Source organism: Cebus imitator, unplaced genomic scaffold (assembly GCF_001604975.1).
Source record: "Cebus imitator isolate Cc_AM_T3 unplaced genomic scaffold, Cebus_imitator-1.0 Scaffold43, whole genome shotgun sequence".
Taxonomy (NCBI): domain Eukaryota; kingdom Metazoa; phylum Chordata; class Mammalia; order Primates; family Cebidae; genus Cebus; species Cebus imitator.
Window position 1 is genome coordinate 1,552,528 of NW_016107358.1, and position 16,965 is coordinate 1,569,492.

Genomic DNA, 16,965 nt, shown 5'->3' on the forward strand with positions numbered 1-16,965 from the left:
TTCACTTTTCAGAGATACCACGCACTTGCTGTCCCAAGAAAGAGCTGTGAATATGCCTTATATTTCAGAACTTTCCATGAGAAAGTAAGTTGGTAAAGAAACTCAAATTCCAAAATGGGTAACTGCTTTGTACCTCTATTTCAGAGATGCTTGTTTTAAAAAGTCTGCATATCTTTTTAGAATGCAACAGAAGTCTTTCACTGAGAGATTAACTGTAAAAACCAGATGGTTTCCCAGGAAGATACCATGGCTAATCTTTACCTCTCCCTCACCTTTTATAAACATTATTTAGTATGGAAAGAAAAACATGGCAATATCAGCTCTTAAAACTACAGCACCATATCAGCCTCCATATAGGAGAAGCATGAACAGTAACATTCCTCTAGTAAACCTGACATGTTTCAGCAGAATAGGAACAGACTACTCATAAGGGAACTAGTCACTGAACTGGAAAGTGTGTAGGGTCATACTCAGGAAAATCATTATAAATAGCCCATTAAGACCAGACGGCCAATGAATTACTGTCAAAATCAAACTGTATGATAACTCTATCAACCGATTCAACAGGACTTCAGCAGATGTCTGAACATTGGGATTACAGTTTTCAGTGCTATGAGAGATACTAATCTATATTATATTATCCCTAACCTCAAGGAGTTTACATCCGATAGGACATAAAAAACACTAAGAACAATTTCTAACAAAGGGAAGAAAGGAAATACACAGATAAATGTCCCATCAAAGTCCAAAATGTGGAAGTTATTTGGGGCTGGAGAAATTAGAAAATTTTTACTGGGTCCTAAGTGATGAGAGAAATTCAGATATCTATGACAGTGGGGAAGTAAAATAAATTAGAGGAGAAAATTAACAATCACTTTCTCCTATCATCTACCTTGTGGACATAAGATAGTCTTCTCTTTATAGTTATCAATAGTGGCCCTTTCATTTATCATCCTCAGAGATCACCACTCACAACTCAAGTTTCTCAGTAACTCCTGACTCAGCTTTGTAATATAAAATCAGTATCGTCATCTCACAATCTTCACACTGTCTGCTTGCACTGAGGCAACACATTTAAGAGAGGAATTCTAAATGGTGCAAAGGCCATGCGTCAATCAAGCAGTCTCTTATTTTTGTTGTTGGTGTCGTCACTATAATAAAGCCATCACAAACAAGGTGATAGGCTGCCCTGGTTTCCAAAGAATTATGCTTTTTATATGTTGAAACACTTCAAAGTGGCACATCCTTAATTGCAACCGCAAATAAGAGAAGCAATATTGATTAAAGAAATGAATGTTGAACTAGAAGTTCCTTTTTCTTAACCTGCCTCACTAAGCTGAATGACCTCGTTTTAGTCACTTAACTTCTCAGTTTCCCAGACATACATTTTGTCACTCAGTGATATCAGAGTTCTTGCAAGGCTCAAATGAGACAGTTTACATGAAAGCACAGGGGAAAATATGAGAAACATTCCAGTGGAAAGGTTTCATTACACATAAGGCCAAGAGCAGTATGGTATGATGAAAAGATCATGTTTTTGAAGTTAAGACCTAGATTTCAGCTCTAGTTCCATTACTCACCAGAATGGGCTTATTTAAGTCAAGGACCTCGCTAAGCCTCAGCTCTTCACCAATATCAAATAGTTCATTTCTATCCCTCCTCAGAGTTGCTGTGAAAATTAAATACAAATCTAAAAGCCTTTTAGAAACAACAAAAACTAAAAATACAGTGTATTACTTGCACTAACACAGCCATTAATATTGTCTCTATGGCTTTCCTGGTTACAGCTACTCTGATAAGAACTTAGAATATTAATTATTATCAAAATATAGACCAAAATAAGCATCTTTATCACTGATTTAGCTTCAGATATAATTGGTACAGTTTAAGGTCCTGTTCAAATAAAAAATTGTGTTTATATAATTTGACTTTAGTCTATCCTTCAGTTTAAAAAATTCTCATCTACCTAATTCAGCTTTGGGTAATAAATAGTCTAAGTTTATAAAAAATGTGTAAATTGTGGCTGTAGTTAGAAAAAATAAAACCTTTTAAAAACATTTTAACTAATATTTACCACTGAAATGCCAGTGATACGTGTGCTAGGAACATCAAAATATTCATATACAAAGGTCCAATGTTTGTCTAGTTATAATTTCTAGACATGTTTGAAATTATACAAATTGGGTTTTTTTTGAGCTAGGGTCTTTCTGTGTTGCCCAGGCTGGAGTTCAGTGGCACAAACATGGATTACTGCAGCCTTGATGTCCTCAGCTGAAGTAATCCTCCCACCTCAGCCTCCCATGTAGCTAGGAACACAAGTGCATGCTACCATATCCAGCTAATTTTTAAAATTTTTTGTAGAGACAGAGCCTCACCTTGTTGTCCAGGTTCAAACTGCATTATTTTTTAATGCATTTTTCCTAGATGCAAAGGCTCCCAAGTTATACAAAGCAGTAAGTTATATTTTTATTTCCCAAGTGCTGATATGCCAGGTATTATACCCATACATTTATTTTCTTTCATCATTTTCTTCTTCTAAGCTGGGGTAAGGAAATAGATGGTAGGCAGAATAGTGAGGGGGTGGGACTGGAGGCAGATTCACAAGTGCACATTTATGAAGTATGGCATTCACTTCACTTGGACATTGGACACAGAAAGAACTTGCCCAAAAAGAGGTACAGCCATTGCACTTGGTTTCTGGAAGGTTATTTGTGTTTGCCCGGGGGCCTGTGGCTAAATAGAGAATAACACTATGACTTAGGGTAAGGGCTTTGGGTCACACAGTATCTGTAGACTCAGAGGCTGGGATCAAGCACATGGGCAATGAATGAATCCTGCCTACATAACAGACACCAGTGAAATCTCTTGACACAGAAGCTCAGATGAGCTTCCTGGTTGGTGAGACTCCATGGGTATTATCACACGTTGGTAGCTGAAGAGTGACATGTCCTGCCTCTATAGGAAGAGGACAGTAGCAGCTCACTATGTGGTACTTCTACTGAATCGTGCCTTGGGTATTTCTTCCCATAGCTGATTTTAATCTGTACCCTCTCCCAATAATAAACTGTAACCATGAGTATAACCATGGGTTTTAGTGAGTTCTGTCAGTCCTTCTGGAAAGTTATCAATCCAGAGATGGTTCTGTGAGCCCCCACGCTTACAGTTGCTGCCAGAAGTGAGGGTGGTCCTGAGGACTATGCTAACTTTGTAGCTGGCAAACTCCTTACAACTGCTAACTAATTATAGAGCAAACTAAAACAGGGTAAGAATTGTAACTGTTTCATCCACCTTTATATGCTCAGTATGCAGTCTAGTGCCTGATACATGGTAGAGTTTCAATCAATACATATCGTATAAATTTTAGGTTTACTGAGATTGCTTTGAGCACAAACCGGCATTTGTGCAGTGGTTTGTAAGACTACCAATTAAACTTTGATCAATGTAATCATAGTTAATTGTGCAACAATTGCATGAAATTTGTTCCATCTATACTTGAAAAAGGCAATTCTTTAAAATTCAACAAGTCTCTATCGAGAATATTCCTTTACCAGGGAATGTGTTTAATGCTGTGGTTGAGGAAAATATGTGGCCCACATGACCCAGACAGCAAAGATGAATATGATGTAATTCCTGCCCACCAGCAAAATAAAAGTCAAGTGCTCTTATATTACAGCAGAAGTAGCATCTAATTCTCACTGAGGATGGACTATGGAGACAGGTGACATATCAGGTAAGATATGAGCTGAGCTTTAAGGAAAATTATGAATTACAGAGGTACAGAAGAGAAAAAAGGCAGATATAACAATATCAATGATACCACTTAAGTAAATATTATTTTTATTCTTTACCTATACTATTACACATATCATTCTATCAATAGTTACCTAAAATATTATATCACTAATCTTCTAACCACAATTTGAAAATCTAGCTTTATAATGTCATACCAAATGATGTTTATCTACATTGGTGTATTTATACGAGATTCAGTTCCAACTACTCAAATATAAAAAGATGTGAGTAAATTTACAGAGGATGTTAGAGGACTTAGTTGGGTTTTGTCTTTTTTGTATAAAATGAAAATATACTTCTCCTTCCCCATTCCAACTGAAGTGCCTTTAAGCACTGTGATCACTTGAGAAAATTTAGTTGTTCTTAACAAGTTTTCAAAAACTTAAAACTCAAAAAAAAAAAAATCAAAGAATATTACATTTTAAATCAAAACTGGTTAAACAGCATTTTTTAAAGGCACTGTCTGTGTATAAGGTAAAATTTGCAGAAAAATCTGTTTCCCAACAGATTGTAACACAGAATGGTATTTCCTGAACTATTGAAAAAGGTGTTTCAGAAACAAGTTTCCAACATACTTAGGCTTCTTTTGTTTGAGAAAGAGATGCCTTATAGAACTTTTTATTTACTCTATTTTTTTAAAAGTGTTATTTAATGCCATTAAAATTATTTTGGTCTTCCTTTCTAAAAGGCACTGTGAGTTTAAGTTTAATCAAGGAGCTGAAAAACTTGTATACTGAAAACTACTGAACATTATCAAAAGAAATCCCATGTTTATAAATCAAAAACCTAATATTCTTCAAATGTCCATACTACCAAAAACAATCCACATATTCAATACAATTCCTATCAAAATCTCAATGTCATCTTTTATAGTAATAGAAAACTCTATTCTAAAATTTATATAAAATGTCAAGGAACCCCAAATAGCCAAAATAATCTTAAGAAAAAATTAACAAATAAAGCTGTCTATCTCACACTTTCTGACTTTAAAACATAGTAAAAAACTATGGTAATCAAACTATATGATACTGGTACAAAGAGACATAAACACCAATGGAACACAATAGAGACCCCAGAAATAAACTCTCTAGTATGTGGTCAAATCATCTTCAACAAGATTACACAATGGAGAAAGCTTAGTTTCTCAATAAGAGGTGTTGGAAAAAAATGTATATCTACATGCAAAAGAATGAAATTGGACCCTTACCTTCTGCCACATGTAAAATTAATTCAAAATGGATTACAAATCTATACATAAGACCTGAACTATAGAACTCCCAAAATAAAACATAGGAAAAAAGCTTCATGACATTGGATTTGGCAACTATATCTTGGACATGACACCAAACGAATAGGTAGCAAAAGCAAAAATAGACAAATGGGACTACATCTAACTAAAAACTCTGGGTATCAACAGAAACAACTAACGGTGAGAAGGCAGCATATAGAAAGGGAGAAAATATTTGCAAATCATATTTTCTGGCAAGAGCTTAATAGCCATAATCTATAAAGAACTCCTACAACTCAATAACAGCAACACAGAACAACTCAATTAAAAAGTAGGAAAAGGAATTGAACAGACGTGTCTCCAAAGAGGATGCATAAATGACTATTAAAATATTAAACTGATAACAAACTTCTCATAGTCAACAATAGATACCAGAAACCAATGTAAAATTATACTCCAAATGCTGAGAAAAATATTGGTCTACTGAGAATTTTATAACTACCTGAACTACAATTCAAGAATGAAAGTAAAAGGACTACATTTTCATGGCTATCAAAAGTGAGTTCACCATTCACACGCCCTCACAGGCAAAACAATGAAAGGTTTAGTTTAGAAGAAAAGTGAACTCGAGAGACTAAATTTGATATATACACACACAGACAAAAATTCTATGAATAGAAATTATTCAAAATACTTGTTAATTTAATGATTAGCAATAAAATAATTGTGCATATGACTTTATTTTAAAGTGCAAATAATCAAATTGGCGGCCAGAAAGGTTGCAGTATTTACTAGCAAGAAAACATCCTAACGTCCATTAGCTGTTGGAAAGGAAGACAGTAACACTAGAAATATTTAGCAAAGTATGTTGTTATTTATGTATAATTAAAAATTAAGTCTAACCACTAAAGGAATAAAAATATGGCCTAAGTTTACAAAGTTGCAGAAGGATTTAATAAAATAGAAAAAAATATATCAATAAAGCAACAGAATTTTTTTTAAAAGAAAACGGAAACAAAAGTACATTTAAAAAAATGCAAACTACTATGGTAAAAATGTATCAAGATACATCAAAAATCTCATCAAATATATACGGATTAAATTCACCTAAGAAAATACAAAATTTCAGAGCAGCTCTTAAAACTATAGCTCTATGCTGCCTAACAGTCACTCCATCTTTACCACTCCCTCCTCCTGCTTCCTGGTGAAGAAAAAGAAATCAAATGTAACAAGGGAATTGATTCCTACCTTAAAAATAAATAGAAGCCAGGTAAATGACACTAGATAAATGATACTGCTTGTGAATCTTTTGGATCCAAGTTAGCTTATCTAGATCCTCTTAGTGTGCTTCAGCCCTCTCCTCTCTTCATAAACTGCAGTTATGACCCTTACTGGTTGCCCAGTTACAGTGTTGCCCACGACACAGAAAATTGCTTTTTCAAAGAAATTCTAGTCTTAATGCATACCAGAAACATCTCAGGAAAGCCAAAGTTAACAGCTGATTTTTGACTCACCAACAGAAAGCATTGTGATCCTAGGTGTGAGGCAAGTTTTACTCAAGTGGAGAGAGGAATTGAAAATCTAGATGTTCCAATAGGTTTTACAAAGGGATCAGCTCCATTACAAAACAGTACCTTATAACCCCCTCTTGTGGCTCAAGATCCCACCCCCTCTTAACTTCATATCTAAGCAAGAAGGACAGAAGGAATGCATCTCTGAAAAGTTTCAGAGGATGAAACCACAAAACAGCAATCCCTCCTAACTCCCTCCTTCTCTTATACAATTGTCTCCTGCTTGCAATATTGTTGCCAAACTTTGTGTTTTTCTTCTTCCTGGACCTCTGGAAATCAACTCTAGTCTAATGAACTGCACATTATAGCTTCTGTGGAATTACAACCTGAATTATGACCTTTTAAATATACACAGTATAGTCTACATTTAGCTGCTTAATGACTGATTAAATCTTTAAAGTAAGACTAACTAGAAATATTTTTAAAAAATTCTTGCCTTTTTTTCCCATTTTAATTCTTACATTTACAATGGACTCACAATAACTAGACATTAAGAATTGTTAGAGCTATGACATTCTAAGAGAGCCCATTATTTTGACTGAAAATGTATTTAAGTATCATTTTGAGCAGAAACTGTTGAAAAAATGTATAGGTACGCATATAGCATATAAGTGTATATTTTGATTTGAATATTATCAGGAGTAAAATATTAACTTCAATAATCCTAATACAAGTGACACATGTATTACTAATAGGCAAGTGTAATGTACCTGTTGGAGCCAATGGAAAATTTTACCTTCATCCTCTGTAGATTAAGTGAAAATTGATAGACAAAAGGCTGATTAACAGGAGAAAAGAAACACAAATTTATTAACGTACACTGGGGAGAATCACAGGGTGATTACCCAACCTTGCAAAATGTGGTACACATGGGTACATACCCTTCTTTTTAGAAGAAAGGGAGAAAAGGAGGTGGGGATGAATTCAATGAACTTAAAGAACATGTAATGACCTTGGACCAGGTGTTTTGAGTGTGCAGAGTAGGCCATGGTTTGCGACAAAAGGCTGTCTAAGTGCATTAATGGACTTCAGTCTTTCCTCCTGTGACATGAGTTCAGTTAATGAAAACTCAGGGAACAGACCAGAGGTAACTGTTTTCTTTTTTGGCAGGTTCGAACTTAGGCAGATAAGGGAACTCCAGAGAACAACTTCATCCTATGCTTTGGGAGAGACAGGATTGAGACACAGGAGGCAGAGAGAATTCAGAGAGACTCTGAGGCTGCTGCTTCTGTACAGCATGTAAAAACACCGTATTTGATGGTATCAATTTCTGAGCTCCAACATGCCAGAGATTTAACTGAATATTCGAAGAGCCTAATGAAAACTAGTCAATAACTAATTTAGAATCCAGCAGATATATGGGAACTTCCAAAATAACCTTGTGCTATTTACCGAGATCATAGAAAGTAAGGGTAGAAATCTGTAATCATGATTTTCAAGGAATTTTTTTCAGGAACTACAAATAGCCAACTCTCTTACAAGAAAGCAGAAATACACACACGCAGACACACCATTCAGTATAGCCACATTTTCAATGCATAAATTATTATCTTGAGAGTGAGACAAGCATCAAAATTGTGTTAGTTACTTTAAAATATGTCAGTGGTGGTAATGTAGCCACTGATGCTACCTAATTTTGTCAGTTAGGGATTTGAAAAAAGACATGACACAACATGGTGTCCAACGTGCTCAATTGAAAGGTGTAAAATTAAGCCAAATAGGGAAGATGATTTGCCCAAAGGGATATCAAGGTAATACATGAAATGCAAGTAAAACCAAATATCCTTGCTCATGATCCAGAGCTCATTCCATAAATTCATATTGCCTTTGAATTAAAGTTATTCTGAGAATCTGACATATTGGATAAAACTCAGACTTACTAAATACAAACAAAGCAACAATCTATTATGAAAGCTTTTTTTCTCCATAATAGGACGGAGACTATTTCCAGACAAATCGAATAATTTTCCTTCCTAGGCCATCCTCTATGCTTGAAGGAAAAGTAATAGGAGAAAAGAAAAATGTCTTACTCTTTGAACTAAACAGAAAGGTAAAATTCAAAAAGGAGAATGTTCTGCGAAATGTAAGCTAGAGGCAAAGAATTGATATTGCATCAAGTGTAACTGCAATATACTAATTCAACAAGACATGGACTTTAACACTATAAATTATGAAATCCTCAAAATAGTCCTGAAAAACGAGATCACAAAATATAAAACGACTTCAACTTCCAATTTCTAGGCCAACATGATGGTTACTCCATTACCTCTCAGTGGTAGTTTACACACATACACTGAAATACACACACACACACATTACAGTGTACTTACTGAACTGTAGAGATAGCCTTCACCATTCATGGCCACATAGAGGCTGGCCTTCACTCCTTGGATGGCCACCACACGCAGGCCCACAGGAATTAGATTGAAGAGAGCTAGAGGGGGAAAAAAAGAAGGGAGGAAAAGATCACTGACTTTTTGAATAAATAATTGTTTTTCTTATAATAATTCTTTGGAGAATTAAAACCTATTAATTGAAATTGGTAGAAAAATTGAGAGAAAAAGAAATAAAGAGAGGTCTAAAAATGGGGAGAATTGACTTCTTGACCCTACACCAGCATTAATTACCTATGTAACTTTAGGTAAGTTATATAAACTCTGTAGTAAATGGGTTGGATTAGAAGGTCTCTAAAGGCTCAACTGATCTGAGATTCCAGGATCCCTGATCCTTAAAAGGAACACATACTCGAACAGTGTAAGATATTTTTTTTTCCTAACAAACAGATAATATGAAACAAAAAATTCTCAAAAGTAGAAGACATATCTGTAGTCATAAGAAATGATAAAATATTATCTTTAAAACAGGCCAAAGCTTCTTGTTTTTAGTCTTTTCCTTAGTGGGTTCTGAACATTGTATTGAACACAGAAGAAGAACACAAAAATTGCTGACCTATTGGTGATAACATTCAAACAAAACTTTTCTCTTGATATGTCAATTTTTTACATGCAAATAAAGGGAGATAAACAGATGGGTAGATGACTGATAGCTTAAGCTATAATGGATATATTTGATATCCAGGTAGAAAATATATATACATATACATATTCAAAACCATTAACAGTTTATTTGATGGAAGTAATTCAATATCCTAAGATGAAATGGAAACATGCTTGCAGTCTTTACATACTTGAGTTACTCATCATTCAAAAGACTCAAGTCTATATATCCACTTGAAGAAGGAATTCATAGATCAGAAAAAAATGATACCTAAGAGAACTTTCTATTTTTCTTCCAACAATATATTTCTATGAACATATTTGTATCCTTGGCACTATTTCAGTTACTTCTGAGATTACAAAATGAGCATAAGCAGAAAACATTGCCCCGCCCTGAAACAATTTACATTGCATATGGAAGAAAAGCGATCATAAAGTTAGGCTCTGTGGATGGCGACATGGATATGAATTAAATATCTCATGACCATATGCGTAAGAAAGTATCTCTGCAGTTCACTTTAGTATCCTGACTTAATTAGAAGAACATATCCACCTTTTCTATTGATAAAATTTCTATCGGGTCTTGTCTTCTTAGTTTTTAATACAGGATATACATAAATTAACCCAAGGGATACCATTATTTAGGGATGCCTCTATTTTTCTGGGCTTCTCTCAAGCTACAATAGTAAGCTAAACACATGTACATGCAGAGACACACACTCACAGTATTTGTCTTTCAGTCAAATGTTGAATTGAGAGCTGTAGAAGATAAAGCCTTAGCCACAAGTTTAGTAGAGCAGGATTCCATTCTTAGCTGTTGACACTGGATCAGTCTTTTTGCTTCTTTGAACCCATTTCCACATTTGTCATGAAAATTAGACTAGATAGGAAACTATAAGTAGTTTCTTATAGATTAATTGTTGGCTCAATTTAGATGTGAACTAGTTTTAGTTCTTGCTATGTTCTTACCAGTGTCCTTGTGTTACTGAAATAACTTAAGAAATACAAGAACTAGACAAGGTCTAGTTGGGGAGAAAAAGCTAAGACATATGGAATAATATGATACAGTGTATAATTTACTTCTATAATTAAATGTAATATATGCATTCTATATATATTCTCTATGTTACAGAAGTTCAGGAAAATGGAAGATCTGTGTGGCCTGAAGTATTCATGGAATGCCTTACACAGAAAATGGAACCTGAGTTGACACTTAAAGAGGAGGCAGAAGTTGAGAAAGCCAAGAACAGAAAACGTTTTAGTGAGGCAGGAAGTTAGGTGGTTTTGCAGAGTAATGTGTGTAAGCAGAAAGGGACTGGCAGACTGGGGGATTTGGTTTATATTGGAGGGGAATGAGAAAGAGCCACATAAATAAAATAAGGATAAACAACTGAGAGTCTGTCACTCTAATCTTAGAGATCTAGACTTTACCAAATGGGCAACAAGATGTGTGACATATAAAAACTAGAGCAGCAACACAGATTATGAGTATGAGATTTGCAGACACATAGTTTCTAAAACCTCCACTCAGTTACATGGCTTTGAGCTATTCACTTAACCTCTCTGCCTTAGTTTTCCTGTCTGTAAAATGCCCATGATAATCCTTACTGTACAAAGTTGATAGAACCAAATGCATTGTCATGTTTCTGAACGTAATTCATAAACAGAGAGGTGTTCTCTCTATGAGCTATTTTTCATGAATACCTAATTCTTCTGCTTGTCGGATAAAGTTACCATAAGGCTGTTGTAAAAACCAACATATTACCTCAGTAACATTTTTTAGTTTATATTCAGCAGCTTGCCTTGGTGCTTTAAAATATAATACTTTATATTTGTGCCTACATTAATTTTCAAAGTGCCAATATATTTATTAATTGTATTGGATCCTCAACCATAGACAATATGAAGAATTTAGGGCAGAATGATTACCTTAATTTTTAGAAGTACAAAAAGATTTAGAGTTAACCCAGGGGAAAATGCATCTAAACAAAGGTTTTTCAGGCTCTCTAATGTGGTTACCTGTCCAAAACATCACATTTCATCTTTTTGTTCTTTTGATTTCCTCTAATATCCCTTCTTGCTTTCTTACAAATAAATAGATTATTCAGCTACATCTTACATAGCCTGCAACCAGATGTCGTTCCTATGGACTCACTACTGGCCAATGAGAGGTAAGTCATCAATCACATCATTATAAACCTGAGGAATCCTTCCTTGAAGACAACTTAGAGGTGGCCTTTGCCCCCTTTTCAACGTTTCCTATTGTTGTTTGAATAGGGATATGGTAGCTGCATCATTTCAAACCATAAAAACAAGGACTACTCCCCGGTGGGTGTTGATAGGTGAGCTGGAAGGAACTGGGTCCCTGAGAGCTTTGTGGAACAGTGGCACAAGTCCAATATTCAATTACCCAGGTCTGGCTTTTATGTGAGAAAATAAGTCCTTGTTATTTTAGTCTGTGCAATGCAGAGCCAACCCTAATCCTAACTGAGAGAGATGCTAATGAAAGCAGAATTAATATGCAAGATACGAACTAGATGCAAGGTACTTATACATTTTAAATAAAAGCAGATACTAGAAAACACTAAGTTCAGTGACAATTATTGTGAGAAGGAGAAAAGAATTCCCAGGATAAATGCTAAGAACACGGGTTTATGCAGCTGACCATAGAAGGAAAAGCAACTATAAAGTTTTTCCTACGTGAAGAATGGGAGAAAACTGCTAATGCTAGGCAGGGACGAAAACAAGAAACCTGTTTGAAAGTTTTATACGAACCACAAGATGATAATGGCTTTTAGCTGATTTCCTTTGGGAGACTTACCAAGCCCATTTTTAAAAATCAGTAAATGATTTGAAATGAGACTTTATGGATAAAAGCTAAACACGATTTCTCTGGAAATGTCTTCATCTGCCTCCTAAAATCCCAAAAGGTGGCAAATGACTTACCCTTATCTACTAATTATCTTCAGAGTAGCATACTCTGGCTCCAGCTCACAGGAGCCCTTCACTACTTCTTTCCCTGCTTCTCAATGCCACTGCCCTAACTAGCAGTAACTGGGCTGCTTGACTCCACCCACTCTTTAAGTTCCTTGCATCCTCTTATGCCATTTTCCTGCTTACAACCTGCAGTGATTCCTCCCTGTCTCCAGTGTCCTTTACAACCTGGCTCCAACCCACATTTCCAGCTTATCACCTGTCACCCCTTCCATCTGCTGTAACTGGCTTCACAGAGCTTTTTGCCATTTCCTAAGTTCCCCCTCGATCTTTAACTAGGCTGGAGTTTGTCCTCTTTTGTCCTCTATCTCTTTTTGGAAAGCCTATCTTCCCACTTCTAAATTTGGCCAACTCTTTTCATCATTTAAGGCCTACCTTGTTGAATGAACTCCCCCATGAGTCTTGCCCAAAACCCTTCAGAAATAATACTTCCCTTTTCCAGATGGCTTATTTCTTGTGCATATTTCTGTAAAGGTATTTAGAACATGGTTTTAGAGTTCTTTGTTTATATCTCTGTCTCCATCCCTACAATGCAAGACTCTTGAAGGTGGTTGCTGTAATGTCTAGCCCAGTTCCATGTACATAGCTTTATTAAATAAATGTTACTATATGGGTTATGAGAAAACACATTATTTCCAGGAATTTAGATTTTCTTGTTAGAATGAAAATTCTTTTTAAGGTAAAAACGAAATTAAAAACTTAAAGCATCTCAGTCTGATATTTAAGGTAACATCTACAACATACATTTCTGATACTTGGCACTTTCACTCCAATATTGAGTGCTTCTAGTAATTTGATCTTCCTCCTCCTGCCTTCTAAACTCCAACTTTTTGCTAACTTAGTTCCCTCTCCTTGGAATGTCACTCTCCCTGTATCTTCACACTGAAATCCCTGACATGCTTGAAATGACACACCAAATGCCAAGTGCTTTCTTTCACTTCTTAGCTGCCCTATTCCTGGATCCAGACTATATTTATCACAATTTATAGTTTTATTCCTCTAAAAAATCTGTTTCCTCTCCCAATCACAACAAGATTGTAAGCTCTCCAAAACAAAACACACATCAAAACTACACTTGTATAATGTGAGGAAAGGAAGAGAGAGAGACAGAGAGAGAATATGCAGGGTAGTATATATTCTGTGTATATTAACCATCCCAGTAAAAACGTGCTAAATACTACAATCATATGCCATATAGAGTCCAAGTATTTAATCTGACATTCAGAGATCTTCTTAAACTTGTCCTTTCCAAAAGGGGGTATCTTGCTCTAAATATTTTTGTAAAGTTGACTCTTACATTTTGAAAAATGAAATAATGGAGTTGGTACTTTTGGCTCCCATAAACCAAGCTCAATCATAAAACCTCACAGAAAAAAGGTATGGGAAAAAGGTAATGAAGGAAAAGTATAGTCTCTTCAACAAATGGTGTTGAGAAAACTGGGTATTCACATATGAACGAACAAAATTGGGCCCTTATCTTATACCATACACAAAATTCACTCAAAATGGATTAAATAATTAAATGTGAGACCTAAAACTGCAAAATCCCCAGGGGAAAAAAAAAAAACATAGGGGAAAAAGTCGACATTGGCCTTGGCAATGATTGATTTCTTAGATATGACATGAAAAGCACAGGCAAAGGAAAGCAAAAAACAGACAAGTAGAATCACATCAAACAAAAAAGCTTCTGCAAAGCAAAGCAAATAATTAACAGAGTGAAAAAGCAACCTATGGAATGGGAGAAAATATTTGCAAACTGTACATCTGGTAGGGGTTCAACATCCAGAGTGATAAGAAATTCCTATGACTCAATCGGAAAAACAAAACAAATAAACTAATTAAAAAATGAACATATGGCTTGAATAGACATTTCTCTAGAGCAACATACAAATGGCCAACAAGTATATGAAAAGATACTCAACGTCATGCATCATCAGATAATTATGAGCTATGAACCTAAAATAAACATTTCCAAGTTATATCAAATATTAAAGGATCACTTTAATCATGCTACAGGAAAGACTAAATTATCTTTATATTTATGTCTATAAGAAATATATTATAAAATTGTTGCCATTTGAAATGACATTCAAAAATTATATATCCATAATAATGTAAAGGAAATTTATATACTTATGCTATCAGGCAAGTAATTAAACTATTTTAGTTTTTTTTTCTTTAATCACCTTTGATAGTTCCCAGCTTTTCAAAATTTAAACTTTTGTGATTTATTTTCTCACCTTAAATATTCAACTTTGCATATAATTTATATTTCATTCTATTTATTTTTTTCAAGGGAGTATCCCACATAAGATAAGCTTTAGTACCTACAAAACCTAAGTCATCTTCAGGTTGAAATTTAAGTGGAAGGAGAAGATGAGAGAAAGTAGCAAATGACTAAAGAAAAACTAGAGATAATATTCAATGTATGTCTACTTTTTTTCAGACTTCCTGCTAGGCACTTTGATATGTAAAATGTCATTTTATTATTAACTCAGTATTTGACTACTTAAAATAGCTTCATTTAATAGTATATAAAAGTCCTAACTTCTTTGAGGGGTAAAAAGTGAAAAAAATTGAGAAAATGAAAAGTACTATCCTAACCTTTGGGATAGGACCTTGGCCTTAGTAAGTTGAACTTGCATACAACACTTGTAAAAACCTGACTTAGCAGTCATTTACTCTTACCATAAATATTTGTTGAGCTCTTACTATATGCCAAATGTATTGCTTAGGCTAAAAACAAAAGAGTGCTGAACGTAACAGGTGTGATCAATAGTGAACAGACCTTTATCTGTGAATCTTTCTGAGGCTTCCACTATTTTAAGGCAAGTTGAAGGTACCAGAAACTTTTATTATAATCCCCAATGACTAGAAATGATATCATGATTTTAGAAGCAATTATTCAATATTTGCTGAATAAATACATGGATCGGGGTAGTTTCTCCTTATGCATGTTTATCTGTAAATTTTCTAGAACATATTTTTAGAATTATGTAAGAAAAAATTAAAGATAATATGTGTTACACGTAGATTATATTCAAATATGGACTCTAAAAGGAAAGCCAAAAAACCTACATGCTACAAAGTCTGACATGGCAGATTCATGGGATGCATGCGCCTGGTGAGGGTAAAAGTATGTACGTGTGTAGAGTGATGGAAGGTTGGGGGGAATTAAGAGGTAGGAAAGAGTTGGGGGAATGTGTTACAACTGAGATATTAAACATCTTGTTGGCAAGGTATGATGGCTCATGCCTGTAATCTCAGCATTTTGGGAGGCTGAGGCAAGAGGATCACTTGAGCCCAGGAGTTTGAGACTAGCCTGGGCAACACAGGGAGACTCCATCTCTGCAAAAATAAAAAACTAGTCAAGTGTGGTGTGCGTGCCTGTGGTCCCAGCTACTTGGGAGGCTGAGGTCAGAGGATAGCCAAAACCTGGAAAGCCGAGGCTGCAGTAAGTCGTGATTTCACCACTCCACTACCGCCTGGGTAACAGAGCAAAACTGTCTCAACAAAATTAAAAATAAACATCCTGTCCAATGATATTGGACCAAAACATGTATTTTGTAAAATATTTTGTAAAATATATTCTACTCAGCTTAATTTCTACCTGTATATTATCCACACCATATTATTCTAGTAAGAAAAAGGTAACAATCAATCCAAAACGCTTAAGAAAACCATGCGACAACCAAAGAAGTTGCAAACTAGAAGAGGAAGAGAGGGAGACAGGGAGGAAGGAAGGAGAGAAGGGAGAAAAAAAGCTCATTACAAATTGTATTTGGAACATGTAAATCCAGTATCTTTCCAAGTAACTTCTGAGGACAGACTTGTTATTGCTTGTAATGAAGAAAGGTATAAAAAAGTAAAGTTGTATTTAGAAATTTTAGGTCTAGGACAGGCGCAGTGGCTCATGCCTGTAATCGCGGGACTTTGGGAGGCCGAAGCGGACAGATCAGAAGGCCAGGAGTTCGAGACCAGCCTGACCAACATGTTGAAACCCTGTCTCTACTAAAAATACAAAAATTAGCTGGGTGTGGTGGTATGTGCCTGTAGTCTGGCTGCATGGGAGGCTGAGGCAGGAGAATCACTTGAACCCAGGATGCAGAGGTTGCAGTGAGCAGAGATCACATCATTGCACTCCATCCTGGGCGAGACTCCATCTCAAAATAAAATAAAATAAAATAAAATAAATTCTAGGTCTATTTTGTCAAATGGCCAATAAAAAAGACTCATTCTATGACCCATTAATAACCCAAGTGGAACATACTGGACAGAATGGGGATATTTGTGTTTATAATTGGTGCATTTTCAATGTTAGATTTTCTTGAAAATTCAATATCATTTCCCACATCTCAAAATGTTCTCAACCAAGATATTTTAT

General features: G+C 35.2%; 1 protein-coding gene across 3 annotated transcripts in view; it reads right to left on the reverse strand.

The window, feature by feature from the left end:
- Positions 1-16,965, reverse strand: part of FGF12 (fibroblast growth factor 12) — a 577,089-nt gene that overhangs the window by 174,572 nt on the left and 385,552 nt on the right. For all 3 annotated transcript variants that reach the window (XM_017526634.2, XM_017526632.2, XM_017526631.2), the window contains one exon: positions 8,922-9,025. In XM_017526634.2, coding sequence (XP_017382123.1) covers positions 8,922-9,025 — 104 coding nt within the window. The remainder of the gene's footprint in view (positions 1-8,921; positions 9,026-16,965) is intronic.